We start from the raw sequence: 20,143 nt of genomic DNA on the forward strand, positions 1-20,143 counted from the left end.
CCGGGGTACGAGCACAGCTGCGGGAAGAACATGACGGCACAAAGAGAAAAAGAAGGTAGGAAGATCCTTGGCTCGGGCCCTCTTCCCCTCCAATCCAGGAACGCCCAGGAACTCACACGACGTCGGCGGAGAACTTGTGCTTGGCCACCTTTTGCTTGCACATGCAGCCGAGAAGTCGTCCGAAGTTTGATGATTCAATGGCACTGAGGACGTATCAGCGTGCCGACAGGCCGTGCTTGGAACGAATGCTTTTATGTTTAATAGGCCAAGGCTTGCAGGAAACGAAACACACGATTGGCTTGCGAAGAAGTTTGAGAACACGGGTCCATGTTTGCGACGGGAAGTTGGTTGATGTTTGCAAGTTGTTTATTTGTTCATTTTCTGAAGGAATACTTACAGAATGGGTTGGTTAAACTAGATACATGAAAGGGGGTGCTACCAGGCTTATGTTCTCAGGAATAAACCGTCCGAAAGTTACATCCGAACGCCCATCTACTTCATGTTCTGGAGCAGGTAGCGGACACCAGCGTAGGTCTCCTCGCTGGTAGGCACGATCTGAGCAGCAGGCAAGACGAAGCCGTAGTTGCCCGTGTCGCGAAGCTCCTGGGTGAAGGTGTAATCGGCCTTGACAACATCGTTGACGTAGTCGACACTGCTGCCGGTCGCCTTGTAAATGGTGGTGCAGATAGGACCGTACTGGTACGAGGTACCGTGAACAGCCTTGATGGCGGCGACGGCGCCCTTGGCAAGAGACTGGAGCTCCGTGTTCTTGGCGGAGACGGCGGTGCAGGAGTAGCCGTAGGGGGTCATGAAGAGCTGGGAGTAGGCGTGGAAGTCGATGAAGAGCTTGAGGCCTTGAGCGGACTTGGTCTTTGCGAGCCAGGCGGAGAGAGCGGCGGTCTCGGGGGCGTCACCCTGGGAGAGGCCCTTGAAGTCCTCGGCGCAGGGGTCGGTGGAGGCACCGCCGGTGACGGACCACTGGAAGGGCCAGTTCCGGTTGATGTCGTGGCCGATGCAGGTGCTGCCGGAGGTGCTCTGACGGTTCTTGCGCCAGAGACGGTTGGTGGTTTGGGTGTAGATGAAGCCTTGATGAATACAGTCAGAAAAAAGCTCCACGGGCATGGAGACGAAGGGGAAACTTACCGTCAGGGTTGACGACGGGGAAGATGTAGAAGTCGTACTTGTCGACGAAGCTCTTGATCTCCGTGTCGGAGGAGTACTTGCTCAGGAGGTTCCAGGCAATGTACTCGTTGGCCATGGTGCTGATCCACTCTCTGGCGTGAACGGTGCTGTGGAAGACCACGGCGGGCTTGGTACCCTTTGAGGTGCCGTAGATGTGAATGCCAGTAATGGCGTTGCCCTGGAGGGACGAGCCTGAGGTAACGATCTCGGCGTTGCTGGGGTACGAGGAGACCAAGTCCTTGAGGAACTGAAGGTGGTCGGCATAGGCGTGGTACGAGTTGAACCAGGTCGCGTTGGCAGAACCGACTGTGAAAAAGTTAGTTAACGAACCCTCACCCATTGCGAAAGAATATCCACGTGGGATGGCCGTTTGGCCTAGGTGGAGAGGTGTCGAGACTTACCAGCGTAGACAGAGAAGCCAGACTCATCCGCAATTGACGCGCCGAGATCCTCGTGCATGGTGGTGAGGTTCATGCCGGCAACCTCAGCCTTGAAGGAGGCAACCTCGGCGGCGGGAACGACAATGTCGGCGAAAGCACCGGCTCTCGGGGCGCCCTTCCAGGTCGTCAACTGGAGCTTGTCGACGACGCCATTGACCCTATCAACCTCGTCTCCGACGGAGAGGCGGAAGACCTTGGTGCCGTCGTAGCTCACGCGCTTGGAGCTCGCGCCGGCAACCGAGGCGGCGGAGACGGCGGCGACGAGGGTGGAGAGAGCGGCGAGGGACTTCATCGTTGCGGTGGTATGTTACTTTCAACGATGAGGAAGAGAACTCTTGAGGGACAGATGAGCGTGGCCGGGAGTGAGTGTATGGCGACCGCGCGTGATGAGTTCAGCGAGGGTGCACGAGAGAAGGCATCGCCAAGATTGAGGATCGCACGGGTGTGCTCTCCTTTATGTACGGCTTTACGAGGTACGAGGAGAGTCGTGTGCAACTATTACTATCAAGGATTGAGGATAAGAGGGGAAAGCAGAAGAACATAGTTTCCAGGCCTGAGATGGACACTTTTCGGTGGCAGGGCCAACGGGAAACAGGAACAGGATGAATGACGAGGATCGGACCGTCGGGGATCGCCTGGGCAGCTCTTACAACCTTCCCGTTTGGGTCATTGCGGCCCGCCTCGAGGGAAAAGTATCTTGGTATCTCAAGTTTGCCCTGTCTGCCCTGTCTGTGCCCTTTTCTCTTTTGACTTTGTTCGATTCGCTAACTTCGATAATCTTGTCTGTCTTCTCTAGCTGGTAGAATGTCAGTAAAGAGACCTGCCCGATCAAAGCAAGAGCGGAATGCGGCAACAAGCTGCAGACAAAAGTCCCCGCCTCTGTCGTGTAAGAGAGGGGAGGGAACATGCAGGTGGTGGTATCTTCAAAGTTGGAGGTGGTGCTACCCCAAGCTCGCTTCTCCGCGCTCAGGGGGGAAGGTAAACGGGAGTGAAGATCCACGGCTACCAATACGACTGGCTGGTGATTCTGCGTTTAATGGCGCACAGATCCCAGGCCTGGGAGAGAGCGAAGGGGAGGGAGGGGGGAAGGGGAAATGCGAGGGACTGGGACCTGGAGAAGGAAGGTTGGAAGCTTGGAGAGAAGCATTCGACTGTGGCTGGGCGTGTCTATCTCGGCCAGGGGTTTCTTGCATCATCAGACGAGCACGCAACCCTTCGAATGGGAGGCAGCTGCTTACACTGACAGGACAGGTTCTACACGCTTCACAAAGACGTTCGTTGACGGGACGAGCGGCATGGGGAATCCGAATAGCAGACCACAAACTTTGAAGAAGGGCGCTTGATGGACCTTTTGCATCGTCTGGTCGGCCTCGAAGACTTGATTAAGCAAGTCGAACAAAAGCCTAGATAAATTGGGCTGGTAGGACTGGTGGTGGATCCCAATGCGACCCAAGCAAACAACACCACAGTGCCTGGCTGCCAGTGGCCCCCGCGAGCTTTCTGAAAGTCTTGGAGTCTTGGACAGATCCAGGAGGTCAAGTGCCGGACTGCGGGCAACCGACCTGCCGGAACCGGGGTAGCGCGGCGGTAAGGATTCAAGGGGACTTTGGCGATCGCGCGGGCTGTTGGGGGTCGGGCAAAGCACGCAAAGCTGGACATTGAGGCCTGCTGGGTTGCATGAGCCCGTTTCCTGCAACAAGAGCTTGATTGAGATAGGCTACGGGCTAGTTGCGCCGTATGTCTTGGACGGAGAATCGTCCGAGTTCTAGACCGGAAGGGGAGGTATGTAGGAATGTCTTCAGCTGTATCTCTTGGACTGGGGGAACGGCACAGCGCGGCATTCTTCTCATCCTTATCAGCACATCATTTGGGTGCCGATTTAAGTTTAAAACGCTTATTTGGTGGATGGGGCGCTAATACGATCCCCCGCCTGCTTATCCCAGCGTCCATACGAGTTCATCTGGAGCACTTCAGCATCATTCCCACCATTGACGGAAGTGTCCGCATATTTCAATGGAGTGAAGTACGGACACTATGGTATTGAAGTGACAAGAAACGGCGTACTGGGCGCCCTAAATCTTGAGTATAGCTCAAAGAGCTTGGGAATTCCCAGGGAAACCACGGCCGCATTGTCGACAATAGCTACCCTAGCACTGGGTCAGGCTGAAGAAAGCTTTGGGCAGAGACTGCTAATCAATCATAAACAAAAGTACTCTTCTCATTAATTGACTTTCATGGCAATCGCGAGTTGCCTCAATAGGCACTGGACAGCCAGAATGACTTTTCGCATAAGACGAAGCACAAATGGGTCGTAGAGTGTTCTAAAAGTATCATTTTGACGACGCGCTCTCAACGATGTCTTGGGACCCATTGCCATCTCATCGTACGGAAGCTTTCCACAGTGATGAAGATGCGCCCTACGGTACGGATACATGTACCTAATCATTGGCAACTACCTACGTACACAGATATTCACGTTCCATCAAATCTAATACAACCACATAAGAAGGCAAAGCAAACACGCAATGCGACCGACCGCTGATAAGGGCAACAGCAAAATGAAAAATCCCGGAATAGAATTCCGAGTCAAAAACATTGGACGATCTGGGAATCGAACCCAGGACCTACCGCATGCTAAGCGGTCATTATACCACTAAACCAATCGCCCATTGATGAAACTTGAGGTATGTGAGCCGTCTGTTGTAGCGTGGAGGCGCAGAAAATCATCCGAGCAACTCAGCGCCCTCTGCCCTCCCCTTGTCTCTGTCCTTCTCTCCCCTTCAAGTCTAGAGCCAACTCCATCTCGCTCTCATTCTCAGTCTCAATCTCTTTGTTGTCCGACAACCACCTCAAATGCACTTGGCTCGACCAAATGCTGCAGAGAAATGATCGTCCAGGCGCCTGTGCGCGAGCCCTTCATCCCGTGGCCATGGCATCTCCCAGAGTCGATGTTCGGGAATAGGGGGCAAATTGTTGTAGCCCATGACGCTCACGAAGTCGTTCGCATCTGTACTCCCATCTAGGTCATCGAAAAAATGACTCCAAATCATCTCCCTGCCCTCATGCTTGCTTCAGTCTCTGTATCGTGACATCAAACTCCTCCGGATCCCGCCCAATAACCTCCCTCAACGTCTCCGAAACAACGGAAGTCTCTCCCGCTCGAACCCCCTCCCACGCCGTCGCCCACGTTCTCGCCTTCTCCACCGACCCGAACTTCGCCAAAACCTGCGGCAGCTTCACGTACTCATCCACGCTCACCTCGCGGATCCTCACGTCCCTCCCGACAGTCCGCCCAAGCACCCTTACCGTCTCCTCAAGAGACCAGGCCCGCGGACCCGTGAATAGAACCTTTTTATTGACGTGAGGGAATTGGTCCGGGTCCCAGGAATACTGCGCGATAAGTTTCGCCGACGCCTCTCCCAGCTCGCTGCGCTTCGCCCACGCCACGCCCGGGCCAGCGCCGTCGTGCGGGATGAGGATCTCATTTGAGGAGGAGGGGGAGTTGATGTCAAAGAAGGAAGTGTAGATTGGGTATGACTCTGAGTAGAGACCCTCGCGGATGGACGTGTAGGTAAAGCTCGGATCCGATGCCGCGGCGGAGGCCAGGTGGCGCTCCGTGGAGAGGTGGGCTTGCATTACCTCCGCCACGGAATCATCTTGTAGGTCGCCGCCGAAGGCTAGGGAACTGTAAAAAAGGTGTTTTACGCCTGCGCGACGAGCTGCATCGACGACTGGTAGTTGGACCTGTGAATCTTGTCAGGCCACCCGTCTTGGTCTTCAGACCAGTTCAACTTGAGCTTTTTGCTTCTCACCTTTTTGCGGTACTCGTGCACATGACTTGGGTAGGAAATGAGGAAAAGCACCTCGATGCCGGCAAACACAGCCTCGAGATCGGAGGGGCTCGACTCGTATGATGCTTTGCGTGCGCGAAGGCCGTTCTTAATGTGTTCTTGGGGTACTCGTTCCGGGTGGCGGTTGATGAGGATAATGTGGTCGCTGGGGAGAAGTTTCAAGAGGTAATCGTAGGTGCTGCCGCCTAGGCCTCCTGAGCCGGGGAAGATGCCAATGCACTTCATTATGTGAGGTTCTTCAACGATGAGGGAGATGCTGTATCGGACGAAATGGAGGTTCACGATGGAGTTGAATCTAGGTGTTGATCTTGTCAATCCAATCTGTCGGTAATCTGCTTCAACTGGATTAAGAGTGCGTTAGTAGAGAGTTTAAAGTGCAGATAAGCTAAGGTGAGATCGTGACATGACGCGCATGATCACATCACCTCACACCTCACACCTCGCACACTGATCACGACGCCCGGAGGGCTTTGCCTGGCAGGGGAGTGCCGAGCTTGACATGCTCATTACGTCACGCCCACCCCTATTTTCAACGGTCGTATCAAGCATCTTCCCTTCCCGCGTTTTTCTGTGGCACCTGGGTGAGATCCCACGTTGGAACATCAGGCTCGCATCCCACTTTCTTTACATCATTACCCTGTTTTTATCTTTGAGTTCCGATTCCGGAGCGGAGAGCCACGTTCTTTTTCATTTGTCGCCCGTTGGCCGCCCCGGGGTCCCGGCCCCCGCTACACGGCCGACGTGTCGGCTCAACAGCGCTTGCTGTGGAGTTAGCAGCGGAGATGTGTGCCACACTTGGCGGATGGGTCGTGAGTTGAGCGCAAGATGAAGGCCCAGTTGTGAGGCTTTCTAGCTTGGCCACTAGCAATAAGCCAGATACCCATCAAGTCGTCTTGACTACGTGCGACAAAGTTCAGGGCTGACTGGCATGCTCACATTCTAGTATACACGATGACATTCCATCCTGTACGCTGCTGAATGACCTCGACACATCGCCACTAGTAGAACAAATCGCGTATCAATCCTCATTAACCATACTCATACCATCCGATTTCCTCGCGGTGCACCCGATCGAAAGATCAAAGACAGAATCAGCGTTAGAAAACACTGAAGGTTTGTTTACTGACGTCACCTGTACCTGATAGGATCATGGTGAAGTAGCGATTGAGCGTTGAGACTGGAAGAAAAACAAAGGCAGAGAAGAGAGATCGACCTGTACGTGATTTTCTACCGTACAGCAGTAGACCATTATGTCCATCGCAGTCCAGTATCATATCGCTCGGCCAAATGGCTTCATAATTGACAGGTTACGACTAACGAAAGGAGGACACCACATTCTGGACCCAGTTGGTCGATAAGCTGGTTAGATCAGTACGAAAAGGCCCATTACTTGACCAAGGTTGAAAGTAGTAGGTATATAACGGCTTAAAATTTGGATTCCTAGAGGCTACGAAAGCCATCGTAATTCTCAGGACGAACATAGTCCTCTCAAAGGGAAGAAAATCCCCGAAAAACGAGCTCTACTTATTTCCAGTTGGTGGTAGCACCCATCTTGGACCCATCAGCAAGCACCAAAAAGTCGCTCGGCACAATCTTTCCATTCTTGCCGCGCGCGTCAGAAACAAGGCTGATATCGACGCTCTTGAAGCTCGCGTTCGTCAGCGCAGCCGCGCCCAAAACATCCCACGAGTTGCCGATGGACGTCTGACGCTCCCGCAGCGTCGCCTGGCCGAAGTAGGTGGCGTTGGCGAGGGCCTCAGGGTTGTTCAGGGCGGCGACGTTGCGCTTGAGGACGCCCGTGGCGTTGACACTGCGGAAGCCCGTCTTGCCGTTCATCCACGAGGTGTTGTCCTCGATGGCGAAGGCGCCCGTCTGGGAGTTGTCGGTGAAGCCGTTGGCCTTGTTGCCGAAGGCGATGCAGTTGATGACGTCGCGGGCGGCGGGGAGGATGTCGCCTGCGCTACCGCCGCCTAGCTTGAAGCCGTTGCCGTTGCCGGTGAAGTCGGGAATATCCTAGATGGATCGTTAGGGGCGTTGCAGTGGGATGAGCTATAAGTTTTGAGGCTGACTTACCCAGCGGTTGAAGCCGTTGCCCCACGCGATGCTGTCCTTGATGGTCAACTTGGAGTGGAACTCCCTGAGATACTGTCAGCTCGTGCATCATGATAATATCAACGAAGTAACAAAGAACTCACCAGAAGTCGACACCATCGTCAGAGTTATCCCAGAATCTGCTGCCAACGACAATGTTGCCCTCGCCCTTGCCCTCCTTGATAGCAAGGCCATCGGCGTTCTCGCCGTTGTTTCTCGGGTCGCGGTTACCATACGAATCAAGGTATGAGATGACGTTGTTAGACAGGGCACCCTGCATGTGGAACCCGCTCTCGTAGTTCTCGCGGGTAACAATCTGGTTAAAGCGCAAGTTGCTCGAATCCTTCACGTACACGCCGTACGCGCCGTGCGTAAAGGTAAGACGAGCAAAGTTCCAGTACTGCACACGCTCGACGTGGAGCACACCACGGTTCCGGCCCGGCACGGAAGCGCCGACGGGCGCGGGGGTATCCGGCAGACCCTCGCCGTCGATGATGACCTCCTCGTCCTTGGCGGCATGCAGGGTGATGGGAGCCGCGGCCGTGCCGTTGACGGTGATGTTGATGTTCTTGAGGAGGTCGTAGGTGCCGCCACGGAGGATGATGACGTCGCCCGGCTGGGAGATGTTGACGGCGGCTTGGATGTCGGAGAAGGGCTTGGCTTAGGAGCCGTCCGGGGTCGCTACGCCCTTGGGAGAAACGAAGATGTTGGCCGCCTGGGCCAGGGAGAGGCAGGAGAGTATTGTTGGGATGACCAACATTGTGAAAAAAAGAATGTGTTTGTATATACTTTGAAAAAGAGTGTAAAAGTTGGGTTTGCGAATCACACAAAAGAATGTGGGTGAGAGAGAACGGTATAATCAACTACTTCTGTCATATTGTGGGCAGAGAGAGAGCATGGCGCTGGTGATGATTTATAGAATGCAGTGTGGGCATGGCTTCATTGTCGCAATCGGCTCCGGTTCTGGCAGATAATGATACCACGGAGATGGATCCATCTTGGCACTTTGGGTCAGCAGGAACAACACATTAAGAAAGTCTTGGTACTCTCTAAGAAACTTTTTTACAACTTTCGCTCAGTCTGCTCACATAGCGTGGATTCAGGAGTCGTTGACTCGCTGAATAGGGACGGCACCATAAAATTCCTGCCCACGAAGTGGCCTAGCTTGTTTTGGTGGTGCTGGAGCTCAATTAACTATAATGATGGGTCACCCCTACCCAAGGTATAAAATTGGTGCGAGATGGCGCTATTACGCCAAGATGGGCCACGCACCAGCAGAACATTTGCATTCTTTTGGTGTGGTCAAGTAATAGGCAGTGGTCCCGGACTCCCGGTGGGAGTTCGTCAGCCCCAATAGACTCCGCCTCCACTGTCGTGAAATTATTTTGAGTTCATGACGGAGTCAAAGGCTGATTCAAGAGTCTAGATCTGGGCCCATATACTATGGCTGGGAAAGCGATTGCGTCCGGTAGTCTTGGGAAGTTGTGTTCGAATTAAGTACATTGTTCAAGCTTGTCGGCGGCGGGCGCTCCATCAATTCTTCATCACGAAGTTGGTACAGAGCTTCCTAGGCCGCCATGCGACACTCAACGAACATATGCACGCAGGCATGAGGCTCAGCCAACGCATTTATCGAATTGCGGAAGATGTTTCTGGAATAGTGATCTCTCCGACTCCAAAAGCGACGAAAACGACGGACAACTGCTGCAATATATTCTAAACAGCCCTAAGTTTAAGCTTTCTGTCGCTGGGTAAGGCCCATTGGCATCCATGCTTGGCTCATGACTCGGATCAACCTCACCCGCCCACCGACCCGGGAGATTGGATTCTTGGAGGCTTAGTACGGAGTAGTCAGCGGCATTGTCGGTGGTTCTGGCAGCAGTTGACGAGTAAGTAACAATGGCCTCGGGTCCGACTCTCCCGCCTCAAAGTCTAGCTTCGGTCCGAGCCTCCTCAGTTCTTTGCAACTAGCATCTCACACATAGTCAACCCAATAAGCGGTAGTGTCAGTTTCTCACAAGTTGCAGAGAGATCAGCAAACAACAAGGGCGACATAATTCCGAAACTGAGCGAAATGATAGCGGATTTTGATGTATTGTAAACCTTTAGCTTGGGTAGTCTCAGAAAGTTTACTGTTTCTACAATGAACTTACTTATAAGCTTTAGTTACTAAGTACTTATCATACCACGGACTGCAAGCTGACCCTTTTGCCCAACTCTCGGTGTTCTAAGCTTATCCAATGAGAATCTCGGATGCGGAACAACATCTACAACTTTGTACTTGCTAGTTTGTCCCGAGCAGAACCAGATAATACCTGCAAAGACGGCAGAGCTATCAAACTGAACTGGCCTCTCGAAAAGACACAAGGTCACTACTTTGATCCAACACAAAGTGGAGCAGCCATTTCCTGTTATTCGCGATACCTTCCATGCGTATGGCTCAAGAAAAATGGATGGAAGGGGTTATGATTGCTGCCCAGATTATCCAGAAGGGCCATTGCATACAGCACAAGTAGCATGCACAAAACCATCAACGAAGAGGGCAGGCCAAGCCGCACATAAAGTGACGCGTAAGTCAGAGGGTTGCCAGCATTCATCATGGGCATGAGCATGAAGTTTTATGGAAGATCTTGTGTTTGTAATGCATCTAATTTGCTGAGTAAACGAAATAAGAGTTGCATCTCAAGGGTTCTTGATGGAGACGATGTGTTGATGTTCCCGCCATGCATGAGCGAGCGCAGCCCACAGTAGTGCCTGTACTCTCTGCAACTGCTATCGATATAGATGGAAGGACTTATCGATTCTATGGAGTTCATTGAAATGGGCTCTTCCAAACACATGCACGTACATCTCAGAGATCAGACAAGGATGTGATGGATGTGATGACATTGGTAGTGGGACTACCAACACCAACAGCCACAATACCTAATGAAAACTTTACAAAGATAGCATCCTTTAGAGATTCATAAAGGAGAGCAGTTTACGTTCAATAGCACTAGCCTCTGTCATGCCGTGGAAACCCGGATGTGTGTATTCAGGGTGGCGTATACGTGTGCTGCAGAGTAGTGAAGTGCAGCAGACATTATATTTGAATTGAGACCACCCGAGATTGGGGATACTAATTCAAGGCAGATTGAAATCACAGCTAAAGTGTTCCACAGCCATTCACAGCTCGTCTGTAGCCTTCCCAGTGTTTGGATTTGCCTAGGTATGGAAGGGCTGCACTGCGCTGTCTTGTCTCTTTGTTCAAGCTTGCAGTCAGGGACTACTATTGAGAGGATTTTATACTTTACCTAATATCAGCACCTCCCGTGAAGGGAAGATATCAAGGAAGTTCCTACTGCTGAAGTTGTCACCGGGTAGTCCTTCCACCTTCTGCCTGAGATCATGTCTCAACGTACCCATGTATCTACGTACACCCGCCTTGGGATTTCCGGACTGGACGAGGCAGTAGCTTTGTACTTGCACCCAGAACTTTCCGTCGCGACAGTTTCTTGACAAAATGAAGGAACAAAGGTCTGCCTCAAAATATAAACTCCGCCTGGTCCTCTACAATCCCGACAACACTCCCAACTACAATCCTTCATCTTCTTCAACTTCTCTATTCATCATCAGGCTATTGATGACAATCATTGCTAAGCATACAGGCCACTGCACCACAGCCTCGACCGAAGTCCCCGATCCAGCACCACGGAGAGACACAAAGACGAGCCAACATGGGCAACGATGCTACGGTTAACGAGATCGAGGAAGTTTGGTATTTCTTGGCGAGCGTCGGTGGAGCGCTGCTCGTCATTCTTCTCGTCCGAGATATCTCTCAGTGGTGCAGAGATAGACTACTCGAGCGCCGCATCAGTATGTATCCTCTGTATCCTGCCAAATGCTCATTCCGTCATCGAGGCGTTGCTGACCCGCTGGGACAACAGAGAGCGCTTTTGTGAAAGCCCTGATCGCCTATCGAGCCCTTCTGAAAAGGGAACAGATCCTCCGGGAAGACATTCTGCGCGAGCGTCGCGAGTACGAAAAGGCTAAGCAGGACGCCTGGAACCTTTTTGTGCACAAGGGTGAACGGATCGATCGAGACGAGAAGGCGATTCAGAAGGGTAGAAAGGAGGTGAATCAGATGAGGGCCGACCTAGAGAAGGAAAAGGGCGACATGAAGAATATGAAGGCCGACGTTGAGAGGGGTTTGGAGGAGCTCCGGAAGCTACGTGCTAAGGTCATCGAGAAGGCAGACAAGAATGACGGCTCTGGCGACAAGTTTGAAAATATGGACGACAACGATCGTGAGCTGGAGCAATAGATGACGCTCTACAGGAATTTGTGATAATTCAGTCGCCTTCAGGGCGGAAATGGTGTATTGAGCACAGGAAAGCGTCAAGAGATAGCGATCATAGAATCAATCAGCACAGAAGCAATACCCTGACATACACATGCTCGTTCTGTCTTGCTACGATGAAGAGAATCTGGTCCCCGTTCCACAAGTCCTTGCGGTATCTAGACCATTTTTGCTCAATGTCACTGAGACGAACCATCCATGATTCTTTCAATGAGCAATAGAAATTTAAATTCAAATCTAGAGTGCCATGTCACAGCTCATGGACATTTTCTGGAGATGCCAAACTACCCACACGTCTGCTCCCAAGGCGAGAATCGGCCTGTCTTCACTGACTGCTCGCGACAGTTACGGATACTTTCCTAAATTTTCCACAACATTGACACTGAGTTTGTCCCGAAGATGCCAGTCCTCCATCAGAAGGATGCTCTTGCATACAGTTCCTTTTTCACTAGCATATGTGTCCTCCACCGAGGCCTTTCATGAAGCTTCTTTTCCATCATTACTACTAAGCGTTACCTATCTGTCCCTTGTTCCATGTTCTCAAACCCCGAAAGAAGTCTACTCTTCCCGCATGAAAACACAACAGAGGACAGCGTGATGCTTCGTGCTGTCTTCCGGAGTCTTCCACAGCCAAATAGGGCGCATCACTCGGTGGCACCCGCCTCTGGAAAACAAGAAATCACATGTTGCCGCTGGCATCAAACCCTACATATCCCACGATCTTTCAGGAAGGAACCAAAAAAGAAGGGCTACTCAAGCTATCAACATCGCCTTCCTGCTGGATCTGTTTCCCTTCAAACATATACCACACTCTTGCGTCGGAAAGACCATCATCACAACAATCGCTACGGAAGCCCGAATCACCGAAAAGACTTGAAGACCAACCACAAGACCTGTCACCTACAATGGAGTATCACGTCTTCAAGCAAGTCATCCAGACGGTCTTGACCGCTATCTTGATCCTCTTGGGCGCCATGGTCTTCGCCGAGATCATGCCCGCCGTGATCGGCAACAAAACTGCTCGTCAGGCTGGTATGTCATCTTTGCTGAATTCTCAGTGTTCTGCCTCAAGAATGGCACTAAATCAATTGAAATTTAGCAAAGAAGATTCAGGGGCTTGAGAAGAAGGTCGCCAACTTGATGAACGAGGTCGAGAAGTCCAAGGAGAAAATCGCCAAGCTCACGAAGAAGCTCGAGGCCGCCGAGGAGAAGTCACAGGCGATGACTGAAACGCTTTTCGCGGAGTGTGAAGCCGCTGAGAAGTCTCAGCTGGAGATCGTCGACTTGATGAACGAGCTGGACGCCGCGCGTAACTTCGCCGCCACCACCCTCGACAAAGCCTTTCAAACCAACCAGGAGGCCCGTGAGAAGAGTGTGGAAATTCTGAAGGCCTTGGCCGAGAGAATCGGCCTGTTCGAGAAGATTGCTGAGCTCAGCAAAAGCTCTATGAAGCAGCACCTTAAGCAGGTCCGCACGTACAGCAACTTCGGCTTGGAGAATTGGGGCGAGGGAATGAAGGCTATACAGGAGTGCATCAAGCTCGATTATGACCGTATCAAGCTTCTCGACGAGGCGACTGCCGTGGAGCACGCCATGCAAGCCTCCCTGGACGAGATGGACGAGGCGGCGAAGAAGAAGGCTCCCTCTTCTGCTTAGATGTTCGAGTTGTGTTGGCAGATACATCATACGAGAGGTGAATTTCCTGGTTGTTTATACTTGGAGGACCCGTCGTATCGTGAGATATGCCGATGCAGAGCAGCATGGGGTGGAGGAGGATAGACGACATGCCAGCATATGGGGGCATCTGGGTCATCTCGCATCCGCAAACTTTCACTTAGTTCTATCAATCCGAGGCATTACAACGGGCTTTGGAGGGAAGATTGAGAACTTGTCTGGCAAGGCACCAGAAGTTGGCTCTCGCATGGATGTTGACGCCCAGCCTGCTTGAGGCGTCAAACCGAGGACTTTAGCTCTTCCAGGAATTGACATTCGCATTCGAAGTATTCAGAAATCCACGCTTCGTAAACGTGAATGCCTCCTTGACAACGCCAGTATCTGCTTCGTCGATATCAACCTTCCCCTCGCCGGAGGTGGATGTCTTTCTTGAGCGTGCTTCCTACTTCAGCTAGAGCACCGCAAGCACGACGCTGGCTTCTTTTACCTCATGCTTCGAATCGTTGAGTAGCTGATCCACGCCCGATTGAATTGGTGTAGAGCGAGAAGCGCGGTTGCAGAAACTTAGGTAACGCCGCTGTAGCGGGGAGCTCATCTCTCGCAGGATAACTTCAATTTGAAATCGTGTGAACCTCAAGCTTGACGTGGGCTTGACAAGCATTGAACCGACGTACTGGAATATTACCACTCGGTAGCTCAGAATTCACGGTCAAACGAGTCCAGATCAGGCCAGAGCAAAAACTTGTGTGTAAATAGCTGGCGACTTTGCCAAGTTGGTGCAAAACAAGTAAGACTTGACAGCGCTGAATCTGGCCGCGTGTCTTTCATCAACGTGAACGCCGAGACATTCTTAACCCATGGGAGCAACAGAGGCACAGCTCGTGTTTCAAACCCTAGATAATGCGGCCTCTTCTAATAATATGCAGCCTCGCTGGCCATGATACCTCGGATCAGGACGAATGGTTGAGAAGGTTTTCACCTTCGATATCACGTGTGTGGCTCGACATTGAGGCGCAGAATTATATGTCAAGCCACACAACAATTTTCGGGTTATGTTCTCGCGAGTCGCAACGGCTCTTTTCGATTCAGTTGTCCGTATCGTTCTGATAGCATGATTTGTCTTAAATGCAGGAAAGTCGCATGCTTAAATGTCAACCTTCTTTATCGGCTTTGGATATCAAAATGCTCTGATTTTGACGAAAAGGACCGCCACGCCAGAAGGCTGTCTTTTGCTTGCTACCCAGGACGTGCGAGTCAGTCATCCCACTGGCAAAGACCCACGAGCATGAAGTAACTGAGGTAAACAGCGATCGTTGGCGCTAATGTCCTTTTCTTGGCGCTAGCACCATTTCGTGATCGAAGCCCGACAGCATCCCCCCCTGAAGGCTCGATTCAGAATTTCAGCTGACAAGCCACTTTGCCTGGAATAGCAGGTCGAACCAAAATGAAAGGCTCATCGCTTCGAGTACGAGCTGACCAACGAGTTTCGAATCAAATGAGATGAGCAGGAGCGTCCGCCCAATTGGCGTGAGATCCAATACCTTGAGCTTCAAATGAGCCCAACGCCCTGTCAGAGCCGTTGAAGCTGGATTCCAGCGCTGTCACAGTGTCGATTCACATGCGACAGCAAATTTTGGTGAGGGCCATCTATTCTCAGCCGCCAACCTTTGAGCCGCTTGAGGATGTGCAAGGGAGATAACGATCAAGACGAGTGTGAAACTCAAAGACTCAGAACGCCGTCACGGATGTACGGCAAATAAATGTGAGGTTAGTGGCCGGCTGATATATCTGACATGCCATTCCATCATCGATCTAAGAAGAGACGAAAGAAAAAAAGGGGTTTGAAGCCTTTCGGAATGCGGGGGGGTTGATTCGTGGCCTGGACCCTGTGGGCTTTGGACGTGGGCCCATGCTATATTCAAGACGCGTGTTCGTCCCGGTAGCTTGGGGTCCAGGGGCGTCCCTGGATTTGTCCCCTCCAAGCCCTCCACGCTGGAAAGCCTAGCCCTAGAGGGATTCGCAATGAGACGACGAGTCGAGTTCCAATGGCTGAGACCTGCTGGCGTGGCCCTGCGCGCTCTGCCCACCCATCGTTGGTCCTAACGACAAAGGGGATGGGCTATGCTTGTTGGTTTGGCCGCCGCTGGCATCATTTTGCGGCTTTGCCTGTGACTGGTAGATAGGACGCAGATGTCTCTAGTCTCCGAACACGCGAGCCGGGGTGAAAGCTGCGCAAGTGTCGCCAGTCAGATAGATTAAGCTGAGTCTGGGTTGACGCGGGAGTAAGGAACATCGGCATAATAAGCTTTGGGCTAGCACCGGTCCCGACACCCCAAAAATGGAAGCGCAGCTTGAAGGTCTTGGCTGTTTAAAAGGTCGTGGGCCCAGGCAGTCAAGACGCGGGGAGAATACTAAGCTTCTGAGTTCCATTGCGAGCTTTTTTTGCTGCAAAAAGAATCTACAACTGCTAATACGACTTTGAGAGAGAGAAGAAGAAGAAGGGAATGTGAAAAGGCGTCAAGGATGGTTCGTCTCCTAGTATCACCGCGATACGGCGGTCAGTCGACGCCAATTATCGCCGGCGCGGCCTTCATCACCCTCTGCGTCGTCTACCTCCTCCGATTCCACGGCGCAATAACACCCTTCACATCCGCCAACTTCAGCTTCCGCACCTCGAAGACGTCTGGCCTCAATCTCGACGCCATCAACGCGACGGCACAATATTTCGTCGACTACCCCCTCGGCCCGCCCTACAAGAAAGTCTTTGGAGAGCTGGGTGAGCGCACAAAGGTGCTGCGCTCGTGGATTGAGGCACTCGAGGAGAAGGATGGTGGCCGCACCGACGGGCTGCGGGTTGTGGGGGCCGAGAGACAGTTTCTCGACGCCCAGGTCGAGAGAGTCGCCGCATCCCTGTTCCCTTATTTGCAATCTCCGCCGAGGGACATCCACAGCCAGACGCCTCTGGCCGATCTCAGGCGAAGGTTTATGGGGGGCGCTCCCGCTGATCGTGCGCCCCCGCGGGCCCCGGCACAGCAATTGGGTGTAGGCGGTACCGGCGCCGCCGGGTCCGGCAAAGAGAAGCCGGAGTACGTGCCGAGAAATGCCGGTATCGTCATTCCGACGGGACACGGCACGCTGCGGTTTGCGTGCCATTTAGTTGCGTCCTTGACGCGCGTTTTGCAGACTACGCTGCCCATTCAGATTGTTTACGCCGGCGAGGAGGACTTATCCGAGGAGGATCGCGACACGCTTGTGCAAGCTGCCGAGGGCGATGGCGGACGCGTTGAATTTTTGGACATTTCGACCGTCTTCAACGACACGACATTGAAGTTGGCCGAGGGAGGATGGGCGATTAAGCCATTTGCCGCGCTCGGCAGCCGATTCGAGGAAGTTATTCTCCTGGATGCGGACGTCGTCTTCTTGCAGAAACCCGAACAGCTCTTCCAACAGCGAAATTACCAAGAAAAGGGCGCGCTTTTCTTCCACGACCGCTTGCTCTGGAAAGACCAGTTCCCTGAGAGGCATGAATGGTTTCACGAGATGATCAAGCACCCGAGCGAGGAGCTGCAAAAATCGCTCGTGTGGACGGAGAAGTATGCTGAGGAAGGCGACTCTGGCATCGTGGTGCTCAACAAGGGTCGGCTCAATGTGCTCATGGGCCTACTACACACGGCGTGGCAAAACACGCACGCCGTGCGTAACTCGTGGACGTATAGGATCACGTACGGCGACAAGGAGACGTACTGGATCGGCCTCGAGGCCACAGGCTCGACGTACAGCTTCTCGCGACACTATGGCGGTATGGTCGGCTGGCGGAAGCCGTTTAGCGGGGTGCAGACCGAGATGACGCAGGTGTGCAGCTTCGTGATTGCGCATGTGGATGAGGTGGACAACTTGCTGTGGTATAACGGCGGGCTGTTGAAGAATAAGATGGACGACCCGACTGAGTTTGCGGTGCCGACGCACTGGATGATTGACCAGCAATGGGTCAAAGGGGCGAGGAAGAAGGACATGAGTTGCATGGTTGGTATGAACGCGAGAGAGCTCAGCGGATCAGAGACCAGCGTCTTGAAGAGGAGCATTGAGGCAGCGAAAGATGTTGATGATAGACTCGAATTGGTATAGAAAATCAAAGATTCCCCCTTTTTATTGTTCAATAGCACATCTAACATTAGTCTTCATGCGTGAATGCCACCACCCGAGCATACTTTCTCAGAAGTCCGGTCTCATCAATCATTACAGTCATGACTGCTGCTCCCCTCACATCCCTCATTCCCAAATACCAACACTACTGCTCGCTGACAAAGCTCATCAAGAGTCAAATCACATATCGCTCCCCATCATTGCGAACATTTATCGGCATAGCGCAGCCCATGGCCAAATTTGAACACAGGATCCACCGTATCATACGGCACATCCTCCATCGCATCCTCCACGGCCTGCTGTGACCGTGGCAGATCAAAGGGCAACTTGCCCTCCGGATTGCTTACCCCAAAGATAACGTCCAAGAAAGCTTCGCTGCCACTCCCATAGCTGCCCATCACCGCAGAAGCGGCGTCAAACACCTCGGGTATCGCAGCAGGACGATCAAGAATCACGTCGACGACGGTAGGCACAGCTGCATAGATCGCGGCCTGGCGAGCCTTCTCCTCGACCGAGTACTCGAGCGAGCCGGCATGGTAAGCTGCCTCGAAGCCGCCTGGGCGGGGCTCGTAGGGCGCATCAAGTCTGAGCAAGGCATAGTCTGCCTCTTCTGGTGTCGCGACGACCGTGAGGTTGCGTGCCTCGAGGTACGTGGCGTTGAAACCCTCGATGTAGAATTTAGATTCTGAGCTGATGTGTTTTAGAGGAAGGATTTCATCCTTGTTGGTGAGAAGAGTGTAGGCTCTGCGCTGGGCATCGTTGCCCAGCCGGAGAAAGTAGTCGTTGCCAACAACTCTCGTTGCGGCCTCGGGATCGACGAAGGGGTTGTCAAAGAGCCCGAGGAGGAACTTTTCGCGAAGGAGACGTCTGACGGAGATGTCAAGGCGGTCTTCGGACACGATGCCTTCGTCTACCAGCTGGATGATGAGCTCGGTTCGCTGCTCACCACCGAACTGGTCACAGCCCGCATCCAGTATGCGAGCCGCGCGCTGTAATTCAGTGGTGTTCTCTAGACCCCAGGCGCGTGCTGGCATATCCTGGCCACGGATCACCGTATCAGTGATGAGACCCCAGTCGGTGACGACGATACCTTCGAAGCCGAGTTGGTTCCTGAGGAGGTCTGTGACGATTTGCTTGTTGAAGGAGAATCCGACCGGTTCGTAATCGGTTGAGTTGTCAGACAAGCCAATGGGACGGGAATAGTACGGCATCATCTGTCTCGCACCGGCTGCGATCGCAGCCCTGAACGGAGTGAGGTGATACTCGAAATTGTTTCCGGGATATGTCTGATTCTTGCCATATGTGAAGTGAGAGTCTTCGCCATTTTCCATGGGGCCACCACCCGGGAAGTGCTTCGTCACGGTGGTCACGCTGTGAGGACCGATCTCTCTTCCTTGGAAGCCTTTGATGTACTCAACAATGAGCTCGCTTGTCAAAGTCGCGTTCTCGCCCCAGGTATTGCCCAGGCGTGCCCATCGCGGCTCGGTAGCAAGATCGACTTGGGGATGCAGGGCAGCGCGGATGCCGACGGCGATGTATTCCTCTCGAGCGACCTCGGCGAACTTTCTAACCAGCTCGGGGTCCCTCAGAGCAGCAAGACCTAGTGTCTCAGGCCACTGGGAGAAGACACCAGCCTGGAAACCAGTGCCAATGTTTTCTGTAAAGTGGTGTCGAGGGTCGGTAGAAAGGGTCACCGGGATGCCCAGCCGCGTATCGAGAGCACGCTGCTGAACGAGGTTGACAAACTCAGCGACCTGCTTCGCATCTGTGATGTCGCCGACAAGGTTGAAGTGCGTCATGTACTTCTCGCCAATCATGTTATCAGTGCTGTTGCGGCGGGCCGTGACGTTGCCAGGGTCAAGAGTGCCATTGGGGCCTTGGTAGAGTTGAGTTTGAAAAAGCTGACCGGCTTTCTCTTCGACCGTCATCCGTTGGATAAGGTCTTGGACACGTTCGTCGACGCAGTACGATGAGTTCTTGTAGGTTGGGAGAGACTCCGTGTTATCTTGGCGGGCTAGCCATTGCTGTTTTGGCGAGGAGGGGGTTGATGCGCAATTAGCTCTTAGAACGAGACCGGCGAAGGCGAGTGTTATCGCTTTGAGCTTCATAATGGCGGAAACTTCAGAGAACAATCTCCGAAGTGTGGAAATGGCTCTGAGGCGAGTGGTTCTGAGACTTTTCATGACAGATGGCTGAGTGAGCCAGAGGGGTATTTATCATGGCACCAGACTTGGCCGGATTCTGACGGCAGACGGACATCGTCGAGATGGGATCGACTTGGCAATGGATGCGACCTTACCTTGGACAACGAACCGTGTGGATATGGGGGTAATGCGATATTTGTTCTTGGCACGCTATCTAACGGCCTTGTATCGGTCAATAAACCTGGTATGGGGCTCTATTGTGTGGCCGATGAGGGGTTC

The 20,143-nt window shown here is 52.8% G+C and overlaps 7 protein-coding genes and 1 non-coding gene across 8 annotated transcripts; 3 read left to right on the forward strand and 5 right to left on the reverse strand.

Moving 5' to 3' along the window:
• Nucleotides 1-492: 492 nt before the first annotated feature.
• On the reverse strand, nucleotides 493-1,914 carry N0V96_000718 (uncharacterized protein; the record flags this gene model as incomplete). Its single annotated transcript, XM_053193300.2, has 3 exons — nucleotides 493-1,085; nucleotides 1,144-1,488; nucleotides 1,584-1,914. The coding sequence occupies 3 exons, from the start codon at nucleotides 1,912-1,914 to the stop codon at nucleotides 493-495; spliced, it is 1,269 nt and encodes a 422-aa protein (XP_053049418.2).
• A 2,304-nt stretch (nucleotides 1,915-4,218) lies between these two features.
• On the reverse strand, nucleotides 4,219-4,290 carry N0V96_000719. Its single transcript has one exon. It is a non-coding gene; the product is annotated as a tRNA-Ala (tRNA).
• Nucleotides 4,291-4,682: 392 nt separating this feature from the next.
• On the reverse strand, nucleotides 4,683-5,698 carry N0V96_000720 (uncharacterized protein; the record flags this gene model as incomplete). The annotated part of the gene is made up of 2 exons (XM_065756015.1): nucleotides 4,683-5,366; nucleotides 5,435-5,698. The coding sequence occupies 2 exons, from the start codon at nucleotides 5,696-5,698 to the stop codon at nucleotides 4,683-4,685; spliced, it is 948 nt and encodes a 315-aa protein (XP_065615255.1).
• A 1,299-nt stretch (nucleotides 5,699-6,997) lies between these two features.
• N0V96_000721 (uncharacterized protein) lies at nucleotides 6,998-8,462 on the reverse strand (the record flags this gene model as incomplete). The annotated part of the gene is made up of 4 exons (XM_053193298.2): nucleotides 6,998-7,486; nucleotides 7,547-7,610; nucleotides 7,669-8,224; nucleotides 8,432-8,462. 4 exons carry the CDS (start codon nucleotides 8,460-8,462, stop codon nucleotides 6,998-7,000), a joined length of 1,140 nt encoding a protein of 379 aa, XP_053049416.2.
• A 2,818-nt stretch (nucleotides 8,463-11,280) lies between these two features.
• Nucleotides 11,281-11,867, forward strand: N0V96_000722 (uncharacterized protein; the record flags this gene model as incomplete). The annotated part of the gene is made up of 2 exons (XM_065756016.1): nucleotides 11,281-11,419; nucleotides 11,509-11,867. 2 exons carry the CDS (start codon nucleotides 11,281-11,283, stop codon nucleotides 11,865-11,867), a joined length of 498 nt encoding a protein of 165 aa, XP_065615256.1.
• A 941-nt stretch (nucleotides 11,868-12,808) lies between these two features.
• Nucleotides 12,809-13,559, forward strand: N0V96_000723 (uncharacterized protein; the record flags this gene model as incomplete). The annotated part of the gene is made up of 2 exons (XM_053193296.2): nucleotides 12,809-12,935; nucleotides 13,003-13,559. The coding sequence occupies 2 exons, from the start codon at nucleotides 12,809-12,811 to the stop codon at nucleotides 13,557-13,559; spliced, it is 684 nt and encodes a 227-aa protein (XP_053049414.2).
• Nucleotides 13,560-16,100: 2,541 nt separating this feature from the next.
• On the forward strand, nucleotides 16,101-17,702 carry N0V96_000724 (uncharacterized protein; the record flags this gene model as incomplete). The annotated part of the gene is made up of 1 exon (XM_053193295.2): nucleotides 16,101-17,702. One exon carries the CDS (start codon nucleotides 16,101-16,103, stop codon nucleotides 17,700-17,702), a length of 1,602 nt encoding a protein of 533 aa, XP_053049413.2.
• Nucleotides 17,703-17,917: 215 nt separating this feature from the next.
• N0V96_000725 (uncharacterized protein) lies at nucleotides 17,918-19,828 on the reverse strand (the record flags this gene model as incomplete). The annotated part of the gene is made up of 1 exon (XM_065756017.1): nucleotides 17,918-19,828. The coding sequence occupies one exon, from the start codon at nucleotides 19,826-19,828 to the stop codon at nucleotides 17,918-17,920; it is 1,911 nt and encodes a 636-aa protein (XP_065615257.1).
• Nucleotides 19,829-20,143: the final 315 nt, after the last annotated feature.

Source organism: Colletotrichum fioriniae, assembly GCF_027942845.1.
Source record: "Colletotrichum fioriniae strain IMI 355084 chromosome Unknown scaffold_1, whole genome shotgun sequence".
In the NCBI taxonomy this organism is placed as follows: Eukaryota; Fungi; Ascomycota; class Sordariomycetes; order Glomerellales; family Glomerellaceae; genus Colletotrichum; species Colletotrichum fioriniae.